The sequence below is a fragment of the Dicentrarchus labrax genome, unplaced genomic scaffold, assembly GCF_905237075.1.
Source record: "Dicentrarchus labrax unplaced genomic scaffold, dlabrax2021, whole genome shotgun sequence".
Lineage (NCBI taxonomy): Eukaryota > Metazoa > Chordata > Actinopteri > Moronidae > Dicentrarchus > Dicentrarchus labrax.
The window spans coordinates 14,804,303-14,827,126 of NW_026136701.1; the positions used below are offsets into that span (position 1 = coordinate 14,804,303).

The following is a 22,824-nucleotide window of genomic DNA, read 5'->3' on the forward strand; positions in this document are numbered from 1 at the left end:
TAAGCACTGACAACTTGGTGTTTTTCAATAAGCATACTGTAAAACACTAATAAGAGGCTATCTGTTTTTTTTTGTTTTCTTTATGTGGCCAGGCATCGGGGTAGGATTTCCCAGTGGGCTGGTTTAGTTGTACGAGGCTTCCACTCCATCTATCTGTCTATTTTTCTCCTTAGTCGATGCTCTAAAGCATGCGTGAACGGTTGAGTCCATCCTCAAATCGCAGGGACGTCCTGAAATAGTCAATGGGACCTGAAGGGGCTAAAGATCACTGCAGAAGAAGCCACAGAGGCCTCCCTGTCAAAGGCAGTGCTTTCAGGGGGCCAGGGGTGAGGGGAAGCCAGAGGGAGAGAGCCAAAGACATGACATACATTTCATTACACTTAAACCAACTGTGGGTTCAACTCCGAGCCCTGGATTTCCAATGGCGTCTCAAAGGATGGAGTAAGTGGAGGTATAAGAGAATGGTTTTTACAAAGAACACAATGGGTAGGTGGACAAAGGCAGGCAGCTGGACTAATTGCTTGGGGGCTTGAAGGAATATTTTTCTAAGTACTTCTGTTTAAAGCTCAATTTAGCAGTGTACGTCACTCTGGTGAACATGAAATGCCTAAAATGTTAATCTCCTCACTTCAACTGAAATTAGAAAAGATGTTCTGATGCTATATTTCACAATTTTTATATAATCATATATACAATTTATAATATAATATTTTTCAGTAATTACAGATGCTATCACACATTTCTTGCCTAATTTGATCGACTCCACAGCTTTTATTATCTTAAGGTGAGCACGGCATCAAAAGAATATCCTCTCCTCCATGCTCACTTCCGTCCGACGCCTCCATTTAATTTCTGTCCATAAACACAATCTTAGATGGGATTGAGACGAGGGAGGAGGAGACAGTACTTATCCCAGACATGCCCAGAGTGGTCTTTTCAGTGAGAGCTCTCCTGGCCTTGTAGAGAGACTACTTGTCCATTAAGACTGTCAGAGGATGCTCTCAGAAATGAGAGGCCATATCTCTGGAGAGGTCTGCAAGGAGCATACACAGACGAGGGCTGGGGTTAAAGGAGAGTGAGCTGGATGGGTGTTATGTAGTGGCCAATCTGCACAGGGTTAAGAGAATCTGCAGCCTGACTCTGCTGCACAGTTTCCTAGATTTTGGATGTGCGTTCTCACACACTCCCCATCATCTCTGCTACATTATGGAAAATATAATTTGCAGTCTAACCTACTTTGCTTTACAAAGAAATGTCTATTTAAAATTCCTTGGAGTATTATTAAAAGGGCTATAGAATTACAAAACACTATTATTATTGCTCGCTTGGGGGGAGCCCTCGCTCATTAAGCTTCTAAGATGTCGTGGGTTTTGATTATTCTATCAGCTTCATTCTCTTATTATAGTGACAAACTCCTGCTATTTTGTTGCCAATCTCCTTCCAGCTGTCATATCTTTTGAAAGATCACAAAAACCCTTCAAACACACTTGTGATATGTCTTCAAATTCACCAGACATCGCTTGATTCCCCCATTGAATTCGTAGGATTAACTTGAGGAAGAAACGTCTCATATTTCTTAACTGGTTGCTACGTCTGACATCAGAGTGTATGAGATTCTAGCATACTGGTATTGTCCAGGGGAGGGAACCCTCACTCTAACCGTCAGCGCATCTCCAAGTGGGACAGCGATGATTAAAACACACCATGGCTGTGACTGACAGACTCCCCACCGCTTCTGGAAGATGACATGTCTCCAAGTCACACAGAAAAGCAACTCCTCTAATTTTAACTCTGACTACAACACCGACCCCCTCTGTCAAAACCCACAAAAAAAACAGCCATGCTGAGATTCTTAACCACAATAAAGTGATAACAACTAAACAGAGAAATAAGTTTAAAAACAACAATGGGGAGGGTGGAGACAAAAGGGGTGAGAAGGCGCCATTTCCCTCTGGTGCACACAAACAGCAGGAACCTGTGAGCTTGTGACAACACCTTCAAACATTTCTGTTACTTTCACAGAAATATCTGATGCTGATGCTCCAATGTGATGCTTCCGCAGCAGTCTTGTCCCAGCGCACATTCGACTTGGCAAGCTCTTGGTTACCAAAAAGAAAAAAACACTCTCCTAACGGACTGTGTTTGACATTTGTCATGACAGGAATACAGTGAGAGGAGAAAAGAAAAGAGGAGTGAGAGGTGGGAGGGGAAGAGGAAAATAGAGGAGTGGCAGAGGGTGATCGATGTGTGAAATTGTACGTGTGAAAAAAATAATTCAGCATTCTCTGGGTTTGTGGCAATTTTCATTTTTTTTTACGATAAGGAGGACAGAGGGGGGTTTCCTGTTATTGTCACGTTGTGTAGAGAGCTCAGGGTCGCGTACTAAATGATTCACAGAAAACGGAATCTTTTACATTGGCGTCAGCAATTCAGCCAGGCGCCCTTGTGGGGGAATTCTTTTTGTGTGTTTTTATTGAAGTCTGCACTGAGCGCGCCCAAAAGCTCTGACAGGGGGCCCCCGAGGGCGCTTGTCTTCACCTCCAAATCATAAGATGGAGAGACGAAGCTCCCTCTGTGCTCTCAATTATACCCCTCAACACCCCCTCTCGTGCACAGACTCGCAACCCTGCCCTCCCCACCCAAAAAATAAAACAGAGGCAGAGAAGAAAAGCCTTCAGTAATACAGTCCCAGTGGAGGGCTCCACGATCGCTCTGCGCTGCTGGAACAGCTGACAGGCTCGATGCGGCGGGTCCATTCCCCCCGGTCTGTCAGAGTTGGTGCTACAGCATGACGGTTAGTACTTCTCTGGGGATGTGCCTCCTTTGCTTGCCCCTACGTGCCCCTCACATGACAGGCCCCTCCTCTGACCCATGGAAGCACCATGGCTTTGCCCCAATTACTGCTGCGGGTAGGTGGAACTCTGGGTTACATGCCCCCTCATGTCTCTTTACCTCTGCCAATCTCCCTGGTGAGTGGGAGACCCATCTGAGGCTCCTGGCACATTCAGAAGAGGTTGGGGGGGGGGTCTCCATAAGGGGAAGAAGGAGGCATGAGTGTTGCAAGAGGGTTGGCGTAATTTGATCAGAGGGCACAGCTGCATAAACAGGGGTATCGAGGAATTTCAGTCTGCTTGATGGAATTGACTTTGCATGAATGGCCCCTCTTTTCCCCCCAAAATGGGCCATTTTCCACATGTCTCAATGAATATGACAACCTCACCAGCAATATGAGTGTAATACTGGAACTGCAACACCAGCTAGGGGTAGCTTGAGTCTTTTCTCGAGCTGTGAAATTCTCCCTCTCTGGCTGTCTTTGCTAAAGACCTCATCCAAGTCCTGCTGCCTGACCTGTCAAAAGCAGCCCCATCCTCTCTAAAATGCCCAAACAAAATAAACCAACAACCGCTGGCAGGGTCAGAGGGCAGCTGCTCTGGGTGCATGGACTCTGGCGGGCCCTCTGATTGGTGGAAAGGGCAGTGTGTAAAAGGGAATCTTTTCAAAGTGAAATCTCCAGCTGATGGCTTAGAGCTCCACACCCCACAGTTTGTTTCTCTTGCTGCTGTCAGGAGTTTTGCCCGAGCCATTTGGAAGGATTAGAAAAAGTGGGGGAAGAAAAAACTCAACTGGGCAGATCGTGTGTACTGTAGGGTCTGAGTGATGGCTCCAGGACCCCTCGGAGAGTGATAAACCTTTGACCTTGACAGCCCCCTGTGGTGACCCCTGACCTCTGGCTTTGTGCCACAGACTCAGCGAGACAGGTGCAGGCAGGAGAGTGACCACACCCCCACTGTCCAGGCAAAATCTCCCTCATCTGACCTAACTGTCCTGATGGTCTGGACTCTCAAACTATGCAAGGCAAAAAAAAATCTTACCAGCCAGAGGTACAACAGCTGATGTTACTGAGTAAATTCATATTTGCACGGGAAGCATGCAAGCAGAATACAGCCATACTGCAAAATCTACAGTATATCAATAGATTATTTTATGAAACAGCTAAAAGGGAAATGGGAGAGACAGGGAGAAACTCAGAGGCTCTAAATGGAAGCTGAGAAAGCCATTCAGTTTTACAAATGGATTAAGTTCTATTTTAAAAAAGCACTTAGTGTAATGATACATATTGTTACATAAGAAATACAAGCGTAGATATTAATAACGTGGAGGTGTGCGCTGAGTGGAGGCACAATGACACGTCACACGGCCTCGTTTTCTGCTCCGCAGCGGGCACAAGCTCCAAGGTCGCGCCAGTCCGCGCCAGTCTTTCTGCAGATCCATTTCCTCTCCCTAGGCACTTCCCTCATGTTGTTGGCCCAGTGATTCAGTGCCTTGCATTAAGAGCAATTCACCTGCCTCCGGCGTCCCAGCGGCACAGGTCCCCTGGGGAAACCAGGTGGAGCATAAAAAAGTTCCACATATGGTAAAGTCAAGCTGCTCGGAGGCTGCCGAGTGTCTGCTGTGGGGATAGAGGCTCCTAAAAGGCCCAGCTGGTACTTGGAAAAGGGCTTCTGCATTACTACACCTCAGTGTCTGTTTGGGCTCCCCTTTGGAAAGTGTTGGCCGGCGCACATGACCAGCCATTTTAGATTTCTCCCTCTACCCTGCCTCATCCCTCGCTCCCTCCCGCCTTCCAACTGGTTCTGTATCCAATTGAACATTTGGTCCTCCACTGCTGGTTAATCAAATTCCTCCATCTGGCCCCCCTATCCCAGTGGAACACAAAAGGTGCAGCCTGAGCCTGGGTCCAAGTGCATATTGGGAGGGAGGAGGGGAATGGAGACAGGGACTGCCTACCTAACTTACACAGCCCAGTCAACTAGATCAGGTAGAGAGCACAAGGCCAGGCCTGATCGTTTTGGGCAAACAGGAACAGCTTGGGACTAAGTATCAGAGCCCTGCTGTTCATATAGAGCTCAGGGACGCCAGTGGGTTCATATGACAGTAGGAGGGTTTTATGAGCTAATACCTCCACATACACTGTAGAATACAGAATAGACTAGAGCCTAAGTACTACTGGCTACAACAGAAGGGAAGCACTGATGTTATTTAGTCTCCGTGGCAGTAGAGGGCACTGCTCTTGGAAAACACTACCCAGGAACAAAGAAAAAAGGAACAAAAAGGGAATAAAGACATTTATGTTAAAACTGCAAATTTGCTTGTTGTCTTCTTACACGACTTCCTTGAGTTCAAAGTAGCAATGTGTCAGTAACAAAGCAGTGTCTAAGCCGACTCTGATCAAAAAGAGCTATCTTAAGATATCACACAAAGCCAGCAGTGATCTTTTAATCCCCTAGGGAGACTGTGTAGCCTTCACAAAATATCTCCTTAGCTACATATTTATTAGAAGAGACCTTTCAAAAAGCAGTCCTGCCGCACAAAGTTAAACAGGTTTTAAAGTGCAGTCACTTTCACAAAATGCTTCTCTTACAACTGTGACATATCCAGCTGATTACGTCTGCTCTTTGCTCTGATTCAGCAGGAGAACCTGAGGCGAGGTGAAGACGGGGACATAAATTGAGTCACAGATATGGAAACACATGGCATCTCAAGTGCTAGCTCTACCCGTCCATAATATCTATTGTATGATTTCTATTCATGTCCAACCATCCTTTCCCCTGCCAGGTGGCAAAACATGTGTCAATAATTAAACTGCTTTTACATAACAGGATACAGGAACACAATGCAATTTGCTCCCCATATTTCATTGGGCCTTTATGAAAGCACATGAGAGAGTGTAATTAATCAAACCACTGGAATATGTGAACGGCAATTTCCACTTAATGGCACTTACAGGGATTGGGTCCCTTAAGCACCACGTTCTGTCTACCAAACGAGCGGGATTCATTTTCATCTTCATAGTTCAGACAATAAAACCTGGTGTGGATGTTAAACAACACCCATTTGACATTAGAAAATCTGAAAACAATATCAGATTGGATCCATGTAGCCTGGTCTCATGTTTTGGACGCACAATAACTGTGATATGCTTAGCTCAAGTTGAGGATGAATGGATACAGTCATATGCTTGGACTTCAGAAATTAATATTCTTTATAATGATCTTGCTTTGACCTCAAACCTGAGTGTATATTCTGTATTCACCTAACCACAGGAGGCTAACCGCCTCCCAGCCAGGGACAGGAAGAGGATCATTCACTGCTTTTAGTGGCTTTCTGAGAGAAGATGGTCCTAGTCTAAATGGCACCCATGTCCCTAAAAGTGTTTCTCTCTCACCCACCTCTCTTTCTCTCTCCCTCTGCCTCTCCGAAGACTCCTCTAAGTGCAGCATCTTGTTTCAGTAATTCAGCCAGGGCAGAGACAGTGGAGAGAGGGAAGTAATCGATTTCTCTCTCATTTGGTTCCTCCTAGACTTGCTGTAAAGCCTCTTGGGGAGTTCTGGACTATTGGACAGGACAATGTTATGGGAAAGAGTGTCATTGCGTTTAAGGTCATCGTTACACCAAGGTTTCATTTTGAGTGTATTTTTATTGGTGTATGGAACAAAGTAGACAAACAAACAACGCTGCCGCCATTTCCAGGATGGAAGACATCAAGACATGCCCTCCCTCCTCATAACATTGCCATTGTGAATGATAGAGAGAAATATCATGCACTACAGCAATATGATCCACTATAGAGATACACTCTGAAAACTGCTGCTAAGTACTAAGCTTTTAGTAAGGACCATAGGTAAACCATGTGTCTATAAAAAGACGCCATTACTAAATAATTTAGAAGAAATGCCTTTACTGCATGATTACTATTTCTGCTTCATGCTTCATATCATCTTTCCAAAAGAAGGAATAAAGGTAAAAGGAGAGTGGAAAGAGAAAAAAGTCAAATGACATGGAAGATTGGGGGTGGAATAATGTTGTGCTTTCATACTCTGGATTTGAAGAGTTAGACTGCAATACTAGACATCCAACATTTTAAATTATCTATTTTTCTACCATATTGAATGCTGGGAATAGTGAAGTTCATGACATCATGCATTACTGTTGAGTTTGTCTGTATAATTGTAAAAAAAAGTTTTTCAAGTATTTCCTGATATACAAAATTTTAAAAGTTTATCTTGTATTGTAGAATGCGTGTAAACATAATGTCAATGTAAATGTATGATGGTTAGGCATTCTGTTATCTCTTACCATGTATGGTGTATCAATAATAAAAAAAATCCAGCTGAAAACAACAGGGAAAACACAGCCTATCTTTCCTATTAAGACTTAGCATTATTGTGCAGAGCCAGTAAAGTCTTCCCTCAGCTTCTCAGCTTCCCAACCTGGCCTCATCAACAGGTCTGTGGTTGGTTTAGCCCCTGTCTCCAGTTTGCATCTCTTCTGCATTTGGGCCCTTTATGCTTTCTAATCATTCATTCTGTGTTTCAACTCCTTACCCGACTGCTAAATTCTTAATAACAGTCTCTCAGGTTGAGCTCCCATTCATTTACATCTGATTGAGATATTCTTGCACTAACCAATTAAAAATGCAATACCTGCAAATCTTGGCGTGCATTATTTTCAAAATAGAGACCAATCTCGTGTGTCATTAAGAGTGCGGCAGCTGCAATACAAACAAGACAAATCTATCTATTGTTTATTACCTCCTCAGGCTTTTTACCCAGAGGGCAGAATAAGAGAGGGAGGGGCAGAGGTCAGCATAATTACCATTCACTCTCTCCTTGGAGTCAGACAGTGCTAAGACATGCATTGGCAAATTCCATGGCAGCATCGTATATCACATTACCATAAAGCCCCATAGAGCTAACCTTTGTTCAATTCCATTTGATTCTAAGAGAGGAAAACAGGCTCACTGACAGCCTTATCCACCCTCGGTGTTTCATGAGTTCAGTTGTTTGTCTTTCAGTCTTGTGACTGCTCTTGCTAAAGATGTGCTATTCCAAAAATAAAGCGTCAGGGGACGTGGGGGATCATTGAATCATCCTGGGTAGAATATCACATCATCTGGAGAGCTTCAAGGTTCAGTCTCAAACTATGCCTGAGAAAAAAGATAGTTTGTCTTGGAAATAATACACTGTGTTTAGCTCCAAGCCACTCTACTGTATATACACAGAGTCTAATTCAATAATTATGCATTTTGATAACATTCTGATTATCAATTACCTTGATTTATATTTTTCTGTGACACGTAATAGTGAGCCCCTGGTATTATAGAATTCACCTGGAAGCACTCCCCATTTTGGCTTCTGTTGACAAACAACAAAGCGCTAGCATTTGCAGCATCAGTACACTCTAATATGCCTGTTGACTGAAAATGAGAGCACTAGTGCTGACAGAATGTGAAATACTGTTACTGAGCAGAGGAGGCTTAGTGGCAATGTCTTCAGTCATGCTTAAAACCAATGGCTTTGGCTCTCTGTGGCAATCTTTAGGCGGCACCGAAGGACAAATGTTGTTATAGAGGATGAAAGAAATGTAAGGATGAGAAGGGGCAAGTAGTAAATAGACACATAGGGAGAAAAGACAGAAAGGTAGACCAAAAGAAGAAATAAAGAAAGAGATAAAAACACAGGAATGGGCAACAAGAGCAAAAGACGGAAAGTGGAATGATAGTAAAAGAAAGAGAAAAGAAAGAAAGAAAGAGAGAAAGAAAGAGAGAAAGAAAGAGAGAAAGAAAGAAAGAAAGAAAGAAAGAGAGAAAGAAAGAAGGAAAGAAAGAAAGAAAGAAAAAGAGATCTGTGAATTTCCCCTTGCTCCCCTGAGACCTCCCTTGATGCCAAGCATTCATCATCCAGCCTCTAATATCAGTTATTCTGTGGCTCCTCTGCTTACAGCAGAATTAATTTCTGCTTTAATTACTCTCATCGGCGGAATGCTGATGAAGGAGAGGGACGAGGCATTCTGGGACTCGGGCCTCATTCCACCGCTTTAATTTGAATGAATTCCACCCGGAGACGCTGGCAAACAACTGGCAGCCGAGCCCCGGGAGCCACTCTGGGACTGCGCAGAAGAGCTGCAGCCATGGCCCCCACCAACCTAGCTACCTTGTGTGTGCGTGCTTATGTGTGTTTCCTTCCTTGTGTGTATTATGGTAAGCACGTTGATTGTGCGCGAGGCCATGAGCGCTGAAGTGAAAAACGTAGGGAGAAAGAACACACAAGACGAGGAACAGTGGGGAAAAAAGGGATTGATTGATTGAGTGATGAGTGTGTGTACAGTATGTGAGCATGTTTACAATGTTTGTGTGTGAGCATGCATGTGCCAAAGTGCGCATGTTTGCATTCACATAAATACTCAGGGATGTGGGGTGAAAAAGTAGAACGTGTATAGAAACAAACTGTAAATGATTTCATACAGAGAGAGACAGTGAGAACAGATCCATATGGACACAACAAAACATATGAAATATGAACAACATCACTGACTGCAGTCCACTGTGTAACACAAGTGTTAGTTTGAGAGCAAAAATCATTAATAGTTAATTTGATTATCTCAGATATGGCACATCATACTCAATCCAACAAACCCTCAGCCCATGTATCATACAAGAACAAGCAGTATAAAAAAGGAAAAACAAGAAAATGACTCTATGAATAGGAAAAGGCTGTATGTGTGAGATGCACACGGCCCATGTTTGCATAATGAAAACAACTGCAGAAACAGTATAATATCACAGCAACCGTGGCAGAGGAGCAGAGAGAGGGGCCATAATTGACTTTTCTCCAAGCCAGCTTGGTAGTTACAGAATGTAGCATATTGGATAAGGATTGTGATTGATTATGTGGGTCTGCCATACCGATTCGTTTGATTAAATGTAACCATGGGTTTCTTTTCCAAGCCCTAATGAAGCAGCAATTTGAAACTGGGAGACTAGAGGAGGCTGAGCCAGGCTGCCTTTAGCCCCACACAGTCTATCTGTGCGCATATGAGGTTTCAAAACAGGAGACATCACACAACATCCTGTCACTGTACCTCCACACATAATACACAAAATGTAAATATCTTGTAAGTTAGTATTTTGGATTAAATAGAGACAACTGAACTGCTTAAGTACAAAACTATAGTTTTTGTAGAAAAGCCTAGTGTTGGTGCTGTGTTGCTTGAATAGCCTGAAATAATAGCAAGATTGAAATTCAGTGAATAATTATGTGGCACAAATCTCTGCAGGGAAAACATACATTTCGCTTCACAGCAGAGTAACATAAGTATAATTAATATGTATGCTGATATTGTATACGAGGAAGGTGCTTACAATCGGGGTTGAGTTTTAGAAATCACTTGAATTCATTCGCTAGCGCCCTTTAACTTCTTTCCACATAACACAATTTATCTCCTCCAATTTCATGTTCTGAGCCATCCCTCCTCCAGTTCAGCAGAGGGCAGGGAGGTAGGTAGGTGTGACCTCCACTAACCCTGAAACCTCTGGACAGGTGGGCGGTGGCCTACGTGCACTGTCCGTTTTGGCAGCAGCTCTCTTCCCCTCCCCGGCAGGGAACTCAGGCCATGATGAGCAGCTGGGTCGCAAACACTAAGCACATTAATATCTTCTTAATGATAATAATCATTATGGCATAAGCACCTTCCCCAAAGTGGGAAGGCTCGCGGAATGTGCCAGAGTAGCATCGTCGTTAAGGTAAAAAAACTGAGATGAAATGACTCTTTTAATGGGCAGCAACTTACAGCCACCAGGATAATGCAGACACTAATGTAATAATGTGATAATGAGATACACCAAAGACATTAGGGAGACCAAAAACTCAATGAAACCAGTGTGAATGAATAAATAAAATCTGTAAGCTGGGGTTGACACAATTACCACTGCACATATACATTATGATAGATACTGCATGCTACCATAGACATTGCAGATGTATGTTTTAATTATCACAAACTATCTCTAAAATTTCCTCATGCTTAAAGGCCTTTCTAGAATTATTAGAGCACTTCACTACCTCGTCTCCTTGTGCCTTTGAATCCATGAAGTGATACTTGCTCACAGCATTTCCCATATACTCGCCTCATTTAATATAACTGTCAGTATTCACCTATCATAGGCCATTATCTGTCTCATCCGCGTTCATTATTGAAGCTAATGATCTGTTGTCCTCTCTGCTCCCCATTGAAGGAGGACTACATTAAAAGTCTCTTACTAACTTAATTAGTAATTATAAATGTTAAAGATTAATCAGAGAGTGAGTGGCTTAAGGTTTACGTCTCTAGGCAGTGGTGGGACAAATGGAGAGACAAAGAGGCCATGTCGCTTCAGTGTTCACACTCCACTGTCATGCTGGAAATGGAATGAGACATATGAAAGGAGTGCAAGTGTGACCATTTTACCTCTAATGAATGTTGCGTGTTTTATCACTCCTTGCACATGAAGAGATACACAAGTGGAGAAATACAACAAAATATTTCAAATCAGACACAACATAAGTTACACATACAGTATACAATGCAAGCTTGTGTGCTTGAAGCTGTATTTAAGCTACAATTATTCCAGCCAAATGTACAATGTTGTTTCCTTTCTATAATCTACAAACGCTACGGTCGTGGATATAATGCTGTTACAGGAAGCAGCATTTAATATGGTAACCTATGATGCATGCAGTACTCACATTATCTCTTTCTAACAAGATGGAAATAGATCCCCTTAATTAAATCCTGGGTGTACACTAATTCCTTACTAAATCTGCACCTCTCTGACAATTCCACATCAGCAGCACCATGCACTCCAGTAAACATATAAGCACTGATATCAACATTAAACCTTAATAACTAATAAAGCTTTCATCCAGGGAGTTCCTGTGTGATTTCCATTAATGTGGGGGGAATCGCCCAGGACCATCTCCCTGTTTTCCGGAGCATGTTGACGCTCAAGCCGGGGGGTCGGTACTCTTGGTGCAGGAGGAAAACAAGGAGGAACTTCAGCTGTGCTGAGTTGTGGGATGTTAGACTGCATTTCTGCCTGAACTTCAACCATATGTGTACTGGAATTGCTACACTTTTAGTTTAACCTGTATTTAAATGTTACAATTTTCAGTTAGAGGAGATGCACAAGGCTCAAAGTGAACCCAAAGTACAAGCAAAGATTTTAAAGTAAACAATCATGGGTATCCATTTCATAGCTCTGCCCTCTCTCTTTTAGAGGAGAAATGGCGGTGCTTTGACTGTTGAGCAGGGAGTCCTATCACACAAGACACACAGAGTGAGGTGATGGTGGGGGGCTGGCCGGTGGCCCGCAGCACCTGAAACCTATTAGAGAGCTTTGGAACATTCCACAGGGTTCTTCCACTTTGGCCAGAGGGCATCGTAAAGGTCCTCACAGAGAGGGTTGGTGCGACTCAGACGCAGACAAACAGCCAGCAAGGTGAAACACTAAAACTAGTCTGATATGGAAGAGCGTGACATCTGAAAGTACATATAATGGCAGTGTTGTTTTTATTGTCGTTAGGAAAAAAACATGTTGCTTGCCTAACTTGCCTGTGGTCCCTGCTGAAATGTAAAATTGTGGTCTAAAGGCAGTGATAACATTTTCTGCACCTAGGTTTTGTCTTCATAAAGGAACACTATGATTAAAACATTTACCGTTGGCAAGCCTAGCAAAACTTTTATCAACTTTTTATCAAATGGTTTGCCATCTGGACTTAAAACAGTAGGGGCCCAATGGTGGGCTGACACTAAAAACAAACATGCATAAACACACACAACCTGCTGCCAAATTTCTTGGAGATAGCCTTATCTTCTCCGCAATGTGTGTGCATATATGTGTTTTAGTGGTATCAAGGCCCATCTCTTTGGCTGGATCTGTTTCCATGCCTCAGTGTTATGCTCACTGGGTTTAGCTCTATGGGTGTCTGTGGCCTCTCCTCTGGCCGCCCGTGTCCATTTGCTCTGCGGGTATGGCAGGCCTGAGCTGACAGATGGCCGCCCCTCTCCATTCCGCTCCAGAGTAACACAGTAACTGGTTTTTCCTCCGCCGTTGACCTTGCCACAGCCAGCCAGCAATCCAGGCTGGCACTCGGCCTGTCGAACAGGAGGGTAATGAAGTCCAGCGCTGCTCACATGATTATTAAGGCTTTGACGCTGGGGGGCCTTTCAGAAACCCCATCCCCCTCCCCTCTCCTCCCATGTCTGCCATTCACACAGCCAAAGTTCGATGAGGATAGTCATTCGTTACACGGTACTTTGGAAAACCATCATTGTGCTCGATAAAGAGAGTAAAAACTTTTTGGGGTACTCTGTTTGTATTCTTAAACAAACCTCTCTACACCTATGAAGCGTACTTAACAGCAATTTTGAGAACAACATTGAAACGCTCCTATTCAGTAGCACATGATAGCTACTTGTGTCCTGTCTGGCGTGCATGTCATTCTAAAAACACATCAAGTAAGAGCCACTACACAAAGTTAGATCAGATCTGTCACACTACTATTGGTGCTGACAACCTCTAAAAGCAATGCAGTTCAGCAGTAGTGCACCACTTCACTCTCACTGCAATTCTCCCTTACCACAAGCATCTCTAGGCACGCTTGGAACCTTGGTCCCATCAGGGCCAGGCTGGGATTTGAGAGGTGTAGGTTGCAGCTCTGACCTTTACTAAGGCAGGACTGTCTGTTTGCACTTCTCCCATAAGCCCCCCTCTAGTCAGACTGCTAAGCAACCCCATCAGACCAGGGGTGCACATACACCTACGGCCTTGGTGACATCTCAGAGACCATGGGGAGGTGGAGTAATGCAGAGGTTAATTCTGATCATCCAGTATTTATGGGCTTCACTTCAGAACAAGGGTTGGCATTAACACTCTAAAGGAGACATCCCAACTGTATATCAATAAAACATAGCCAGAAGCACAGAAGAGCCTACCTTTATTCAGGTCGCCTAAGTACCCACCTAGACTTGCATAGGAGGATACTTAAAGTACACCAGAAAATCCTTCATTAGATGATGTCTTTAAATTCAAAGAAAAATAGGATTTGAAAAAAATCTGTCTTATTGTAATTATTGTAACTGTAATTTGTAATTTATGCTTTAGAATGATTAACTCAACAGACGAGCACAGTTCAACCAATCACTGAAAGGAATTTGCTCCAAATCACCATGGTGACATCAACCTACCAATTGCAATGCAGTAAGGGGCAGCAAGTGTTCGCTCCGAGTTTGTACAAACAGGCTGTATGAACTGAGAGCATCAGATATTTTCTCACATGTTGGCCTAGTCTGTGAAGTGTGGGGAAATGTCAGGAAAATCAATAGATAAGGACCACATCAGACTGAGCTTGTCTGGCCTAGCAACAGAGCATCCCCATGGTGATGTCAATTACCTCTGCTTTACAACAAAAACACCAGGAAGAGCAAAACAGTCTCTGCAATGCTGTAAAACTTTTAATGCAGTCTCCTGGTTACATTGAGGAATTTGTAAGAAACTTCTTTTTTGTTTTCCATCCAGACAGGTAGGTAACGCAGTGAATGTGAGAATCTTATTGATAGCTTTTTTTCCCTTTTTTTTTTTTGCAGCTCACTGTGTTTTCTATTCTCCTCATGGACGCCACATTAGTCAGGGAGAGGTATAATGTAACGAGCAGTAAGGTGCGCATAATTGCATATTAGCAGCAACACACTTGGCTGCACGGGAGGTGACTGCGCTAACGAACAGAGAGGCGTTATTAATCACCAATTAATAAAAGCAGGCAGATATCACACTCAGTATAGGGCACGCATGGTTTCCTTTGTTTCCACTGGCTGGTCCAAGCCTGTTCTCTTATTTATTTCATAAGATTGATCCTGTTCCTGTGCCGTGTTGTCTATTGAGTTCTGACTCTGATCCAGCCCCCTAGGAGTCAAATGAGGAGTGTTTGGCCATGTTTGTTAGCAGATTACATGTGTATGTGCTCTATGAATGAGTCTCAGAAACTGAGGTACCACCATCACACACACCTAATCAAAGAGGATTATAGGAAAAGAAACACAGAATGAAAATACCATTTCTTTTTATACACCAGGAGAAAAAAAGCACTTAATGTAGTAGTAAATGTGTTGCCACTAGGGCAGAGACAGTGATGGAGACCATGTAATCAGCATACACTGGCCAAGTTGCTCTAGGGGCCCAAGACAAGAGGATATGTGTCGAGGATAATTTGCGGCCCTTAGAAAGAAACAAAACAAGGCTTTCAGCTTAAAATACTGTTACAGTGTGCCTCCTGTCTGTTCTCCCACTAACAGCCAATGCAGTATGTTTTGCCAGGTTGGAGCGTGGTTAATATGAAAATGTGAGAGCTAGATAGTGAGATGGAGGAAAATGGAGAGATAGTGGACGGAGAGAGGGGGAAAGGAGAACAGAGAGGAGGAGGAGAACTAGAGGAGAGCTAAAGGCCTTTCACTTGCTCTCCTCTCCAGCTCTGTAACGGCCCACAGTGCCTGCTTCACACAGAGCGGCCAGCTGTACAGCAAATGTGCCTTTCCCTCTCCGCCCCCGAACCTTTCCACCCCTCCAGTGCCCCCCTCTGCCTGGGCCGACCAGGCCACCGGCTCCTCTCTGTGCGAGAAGGCTCCTCCCTGACTTGGCTTCAAGCTCAGTGCTGTCACCAACCCAAAAAATCCGTAGAGGTGACCCCCAAAAACACTTTTCTGGGATGTGGTTTGGTTTGTTTGTTTACAATTGTCCTTCTGAGCACTGCCACCTTGGCAGTAGCTGCTTGGAATGGACAGGAGTGAGATGTGAATTGGATTGAAAGCAGATATAACAGAAAAGCAAAAACCCTTTTCACCTTTAAAACCCTTTAAGACAGAGCCCGTGCTTCAAAACATGTCAGGGCTCTGAAAATCCACACAGGGACATTTGAAACAGTGCGATAAATGGGCCAAACGTGCCCCCCATGAGGCTCCAAATGTCATAGTTTACAGTGGGGTCAAAGTGAAGCAATGGGGTGGCATGATGGCATGCTGATAAAACCAAACAGTCTTTTGTGTCAATGAAAGACCTTCAAAGGTCCTCTTAAAAAACAGACGACTTTGTGAAAGCACTGTGATTTTAAATATATTTTCTAATGCAATTAGTACAGATCAAGATGGCAAATTGAACTGATGGACTGATTTGTTTTCTAATCAAAAAGAAAAACAGAAATAAAAGGTTTGATAGTGACTGCAGCAGCTGAAAGCTGTATAAATCTGTGTGTCTCTGGAGAAAAATCGGACACCCTCAATTCTGTAAGTGAGCCATGCCAAAAAAACTCTAAACTAAAGAGTGGCCAGCTGTCTTCTGGCCTGCTATTAAATTGCTCCTTGGATGGTGGCGATATCATTTTTTTCTCCATAGGAGTATCACACCAGGTCCCCAAACAGAGCGACCAGCTGTACAGCAAATGTGTACTGATCCATCTGGGCCCTAGCAGGCTGCGGCCTCCATCTTAAAACACGTGGGGCCGTTCACAGGCTTGGCTGGGGCTGGTCTGCAACACACCCTTCTGCACCCATGGCCATCTTCTTCCTTTTCATTTACCTCTATTATCATAGTAAACGTTGAGTAGCTGGGCACCAGAGCTGCGCTTTATGTCTGAACTAGGACCGTCAGCATCTGAGTGTAATATCCATGCATCAAAATGTGCTGGCTGTCATACAGAAGAGGCATCCACGTGCACTTCGGACTGATGGGAGGAGGTGAGGGTGGAGGCTGAGTGCACTTGGTTTAGGGAGACTATTGTATTACAAAGGCAGCTAATATGGACTTGTCTGGGTGAGACAGGCTCAGGTTTTGTTGTTCCATACACTTAGCACTATGGTTATGTCACGGCACATCACTATATATAGAGTTATCAGTGTGAACTGACACCATGGAGCGGGGCATGGATGAAAACAACACCCCTATGAATCCAGCGTCTGCTCCATTACCTACGCTAATAACGCTGACAGCTGAGCGGAGATGACCCCAGCCCCCTGTTTCCCCTCTCCTGTGCAGATGGCCATTAAAAGGAGAAAGTGTCCCTTTTTTCAGTAGAGAAGGTATTTAGAGCTTTTCCAAATTAGTATTTTTTTCTGTGTTTTTGGCCCAAATTGGCTTTGCGGTGATTACAGGCTGGATTGAATTTAACCCCATTCTACATTAAAATTGACCACTTCTTTACAAGCTATATAAAAGATTGGCATTAGTGTTGTAACACAACTAACCTGGTGCATATGTTTTTCTTTATACCTCTTCAGTTGAACATGTTTCCTTTTTATTTGTGTTTTGTTTGTTTTTCACAACTCAGTCTTTCTATCAAATTTTCATTACAATGAGTTTTGTTTTCTCCATATTTTAGAGATCACAAAACAAATGCATCTAACAGAAACCCTTTTGAGGAGTCTGATGAAACCCGTGATCATGTTGAATACAAAGCAATGGCATATCAGAGAAGTAAGACATCAGACAATAACCCAATCACCTATCCTCCTGTTATCTTAAGCTGTCTGAATTCCACTATTATGGGGGAACTGTGTGCTTGTGCGGCTGACAGGCATAAAATAACCAGTAGGGGGGTTTGTTTTCTACCCTCCCAGTGTGCTCCGTGCCTGCCTTTGCAAGAGAAAGGACTAATGCTGGCATGGTACTGTATTAGGCACCCCCAGTAGAATAGTGGGTGAGCAGATCGCAAAGATGAATACAAAATACACACCTACACACTCTCAGCTCGTCTCTCTCCTTTGCAAATACACCGAAGCATCAAAATCACAAATCACATGCTTCTGATTGTTTATGCACAAACAGTGGGTCCCTGATAGAATTGCCTACCGGTCCTGATAGAATTGCCCACCGTGTTTAAATTCACCTGCGCCTAGAAGCGTGTCCCAAACAGAGAGGCGGTTTGGTTCCAGATCAATGAGTCTCTCTCCCACTGAAGACAACAGATAATGCAGTGTAATGAAAGAGCCGCCAAACGAGCTGAATAAATGAATGAATAAAGGAACGTGAGACCGGAATTCAGACGCCTACTTACTGCAGGCAAGAAAACCTGTTTTCCAATTGTCTGTTCTCTACAAATTATTCTGCCTGCATACAAATGACAACCAAAAGTAAAGACATTTTGTGGAGGTTATTCTTACACCAGCACTCTTTGTTTAGGAATCTTGTGAAATAAAATGAGGAATTTGGAATAATTTTGTGATACACACTGTAATAAAATCAAATATCCATTTTTTCAGTTGATTTGACGTCATTAAATGCAGAGAGCATGAAAGTATTTAACCAAATGTTCTTTTCAGATCTCAGTCATCTGAACAGACTACTTAAGTGAAGAGGCACAATAAACAAACAAAATAATGTACAGTAAAAATGTGGAGATTTTTCAAAAGCTTATTGTGGAACAATATTTGGAAATTTAAACAGTTTGAATTAAATCTGTTTTGGTATTTAATTATTTCAATAATCTGTATGTTTCCACTACTTCAAACTACCTTCATACAGAGTGGTTTGAAGTGGAGAGATTCTGCTCCACAAGCATGCACACGTACTATATTATATCATTCACATGCATGGGGAAATGAAGATGATGGGTTTATAAATGCACAACACTGGGGATGCAGTTGATGGTCAAAATATTAAAATAATTCCACCTATTTGGTGATGTGATCCAGATACTTGTGAGCCTGAATGAGACAGGGTCAAATATTTTATTACATATATCACATCATTCCTTAGTATGTGATTCACCTTTAAAAAACGTAAGAAAAGACTATGTCTGAAATTTATTTAAAATTATTAAATACTTCTGTGAATTTTCCTTAACGATTTGTATATTGTATCGATGATGGTCACACAAAATCATTCCCTCTAACATTGAAATCACAGCCACATTGATTAAATCTATGGTACATTGAAGAAATTTGGGAAATGTCGAAAAACACATTTACATAAATATTACACAAGCACTGTTTTTTGTGACTTTGTTCCAGGAGTGCAACAGAGACCATAATGAATGAAACAAAAAGAGTTATCTCCTACCCAGCATGTGGTTGGCCACATGAACTTGGATGTCCCATTCACTGTAGAACACCATCTGACATTTGATGCACTGGTAGGTCTTCTTCTGTAAATAAGGAAAGATATATATAGTCAACTTTGAATAAGAATTAATATTACAAACTGGAAATCACTTTTGTTTTACCAATTTAACATAGCAATACAGATCAACTCATGAACTATTCAACTTCATTCAATACAACACTAATTAATAATACCTCTTCAGTCTGTGAGGGACTGGCTCTGGGCATGGGGGACACTTGGGGGGTCTTGAGCTGCCCACTGTTGCTGTCCCCAGCCTGTTCCCGATGCACTGTCTGGACATGGTTTTGCAACTCTGCTTCAGACTCAAACTTCACATTACAGCTGGAGCATCGTGTCTTGGCAGCAGATGATGAGGATGTGGAAGAGGTTGAGGAGGATGAAGAGACGGCTTTGCCTTTCCCGTCTCCAGGGCTAAGACTCTCCCCCTGGACCCATGCAGCTGTAGTTGTTGCTGGAGTGGTGGCACCACCCTGCTGCTGCTGTTGCCTACCTCCATTTACTGTGGGGCTGGAGCTCTTGGAGCCAGCTGCTGTCACACAGGATGCACAGAGTCCATAAGGCAGTCCATTGATGTCCAGCTTCACAAGGTCTTGTCTGGACCGGAAATCTTTCAGGCAAGAGGCGCACTTGAAAGGTTTTTGGATATGGTGTTGCTGCTGGTTATGAGAGATGACATTACTGCGGCCCATAGTTTGGTTGGAGGACATAGTTCCTGTCTTTTGCATGTGAAAGGTACCATGGATCTTCAGCTCCAATGTGGAGGTGACGGTCTGCATGCACACCACACAGCGGAAACCTGTCAGGGAGTTCCTCAGGTCAGGGTGCATCTGGCAATGCTCCAGGAAGTCCTCTTCACTATGCAGTGGCATCTTACAAATGCGGCAGCTGCCTGTGTCCAGACTCTTGCTATGGGTGACCTTGTGCTCAGTCAGGGTGAGCAAGGAAGGGAAGCGCTCCCCACAGATGGGACACATATAGTGTTTGACAGGCCCAAGGTGGGTCTGCATATGCTCCCTCAGCCCAGCCTCAGAGAAGAAGGTCCGGGAGCAAACATTGCACTTGTGATTGCCCTTGATCATTTCAGCTTTCCTTTTTACCATGGCACTCTCACCAGGGCGTATATTATGGTCCCTCAACTGGTGGTTAGTGAGGAGTGAGTCCATAGTATAAGATGCCCCACAGATATCACACCCATACATGGGCTCTGCAGTGTCAATCTCTTCCTCACTTCCATCATGGCTGTTCTGGGACTCCACCACAGATCCTACTGCTGCCCCTGGACCATGGCTGTTAGTTAGGAGACCTTGTAACTCAGCATCTTCTTTAGGCTGGCCATCCCCACCACTTATAGTAGACCCATTAGCACCACAGTTCTGTGTCTTTCCATCAAACACACAGTGTTTCTCCCTCAAATGCTTCTCCAAAAGGACGATGGCATGGAAGGCCTTACTGCAGAAGCGACAATTATACTTCTTGCTGTGGGTGGTGATGTGACATTGCAGCTCCACCTCTGTTCCAAAGGACTCCCCACAAAAAATGCAGCGGTGGGCACGGCCCTGGTTTTCCAGATGACTGTGTTTGACATGTAGCTGTAGGTCAGTCTCATGCCTGAAATCCCAGTTGCAGGAAGTGCAGCGATACACCTTTTTCTCATTGCTGTGCTTTACAGCCAGGTGGAGCTGGGTAGACACTTTTGAGTCAAAAACCTCCTGACACAGAGTGCAACGAAAGAACACAAACGTATGCATGTCGAGCAGGTGCTTCTGCAGGTCATCCACTGAAGTGAACTGCTTGTCACAGCTCTCACAGATGTAATAAGTGGAGGTAATAGTAAAGTGAATTGTCACATGCTTCAGCAGGGACTCTTGGTTGGGAAACTCTTTGTTGCACTGTGGGCAGGTGAGTTGAGGCTGCAAGCCATCCAAATGAGTTTTTAGGTGGGTCTGGAAAAGGTCTAAGCTGGTATACTTGGCTCCACACTGGTTACATATGAACTCACTGGTATTGCGTGAGCTTCCTTGTTTCAGCATGGCAGTTTGTTCCACAGATATTGGAGAAGAGGGGCTGAGAGTGCGCAGCGATTTCTTTCCATTGTTGATGTAGTTCAGTGCCAGTGGAATGTTCTTGTGATTCTCCTTAATGTGCTTGTTAAGCTTTAGAACACTGTTGAATATAGGGGAATTGGTGCAGTATGAACAGGAGTACACCTCTACTATAGACTCCTTAGGAGTTACAGCCAAAGGGGAATCAAAGCGCAGGCTTCCCCCATCACAGTGAGTCTGACGGACATGCTCCTCCAAGGTAGCCTCTGTCAAAAACCCCATGAAGCATTGGGGGCAGAAGAAGGCATTGCTCTCCTTGGCCACAGGACTGGGAAAGCCATGGGAACAGCGGATGTGTTCCTGGAGGGCATTGAGGTCACTCAGTACCTCAGGGCAGAAGTTACACTGAAGGAGGGCATCAGGCAAGCTAGCTAACAGGGCAGCATGGTCTTCTGCATTGTGGACCTGCTTAAGATGTTCATTTAGATTTAGTAAAGAGGGAAGAACCTCCAAACAAAACTGGCAAGTATGAGCCTGCTCTGGCTTGTCCAGATGCATGGTTCGCAAGTGAATTTGAAGCACAGCCAAACTTGAGAATACTTGCTTGTTGCAATAGATGCAACTGTAGGAGACTTTAGGCTGTTTGGAGGAACGACCTCCCATGTCTGATGTGTTCTGAGCAGCCCTCTTTCTCCTCCCCCTTGTCTTGGGGACAGGTGGCGCTGTCTCCACCATTGTGGAGCTATCGACAGAGAGGTTGGAGTCAGGAGTGGTGCTAGAGACAGAGGTGTAGCCCACAGTAAGCAAAGAAGGGCTGTTGCTATGGTTACTAGATTCAGGGAGCTGGTGGATGTCCATGTGAGCATAGAGGTCCTCAACAGACAGAAAGTGCTCAGAGCAGATAGCACAGGTGTGGCCCTTCCTGTCTCGGCTATGGGCCTGGTCAATGTGGGTCAGCAGGGTGCCCTCATCACTGAAGGGCTCGTGGCAGTAGATGCACTGCAGGGTGGCACCCAAGCCTCCATCCTCAGATGGAGAGCACTCAGGATGGCACTCTGCAATGTGCCTCTGGAGGTCTTCTGGGACATCAAAGCCCTCCTCACAACGGCTGCATTTGCGAGTTTCTTTCAGTTTCCATTCATCAGCTCTAGAAAGGCTTGAGCTGCTGCCATCTTTGCCCCTTTCGTGTACTTGCATGTGGCCGTGGAGAGAGCTGGAGGAAAGGAAGCCTCGGCGGCACACAGGGCACTTGTGGGGTTTGTTAGAGGCGTGAGTTTTCATGTGGATTTTGAGGTGATCACTGCGGGAGAAAGCAGAGTCACACTCTCCACAGTGGTACTTCTTATCACCGGTGTGTAGCTTCACGTGTCGATCTCGGCTGCGTTTGTGCTTGAACAGGCGGCTGCAAAAGGTACAGCTGAAAGGGAGTTTATCGCCGTGGCTCTGTTCGTGGCGCTTGAGGAAGCTTAAGCGGCTGAACGACTTGTCGCAGAACTGGCATGGGTATGGCAGGCCAGGGCCCCCTTCCTCCTCGCCAAAATCATAGTCCTCACAGTGTCCTGGAGAAGTCTGATCCTTACTGGAGGGAGATGATGCTGGCCAAGAACATGATGGGTCATCCTCAAGATCAGCACCGTCTGGAGAAGAAGACAGAGAGAGGGAAATAGAGAGAAGAGAGGGTATCAAGAGCAAGTCAGAGGGAAAAAGAAGGAGAGAGGAGGAGAGAGTGAATAAGAGAGGTGGTTTGTAAGACTGTATTAGCAACTCATTTGTCTCACTCTTTTGAATAGAAAAGGT

The 22,824-nt window shown here is 44.2% G+C and overlaps 1 protein-coding gene across 6 annotated transcripts in view; it reads right to left on the minus strand.

The window, feature by feature from the left end:
* Positions 1-22,824, minus strand: part of LOC127363420 (zinc finger protein 521) — an 89,006-nt gene that overhangs the window by 26,784 nt on the left and 39,398 nt on the right. For 4 of the 6 annotated variants that reach the window (XM_051399851.1, XM_051399841.1, XM_051399813.1 and 1 more), the window contains exons 4-6: positions 19,159-22,664; positions 18,923-19,007; positions 18,535-18,567 (exon numbers count right to left, since the gene is read on the minus strand). In XM_051399851.1, the coding sequence (XP_051255811.1) occupies positions 18,535-18,567; positions 18,923-19,007; positions 19,159-22,308 (3,268 nt within the window). In that variant the 5' untranslated portion in view covers positions 22,309-22,664. Of the gene's footprint in view, positions 1-17,621; positions 17,817-18,534; positions 18,568-18,922; positions 19,008-19,158; positions 22,665-22,824 lie in introns of those variants that run through there. The other 2 variants (XM_051399834.1, XM_051399824.1) reach the window with 2 other exon arrangements.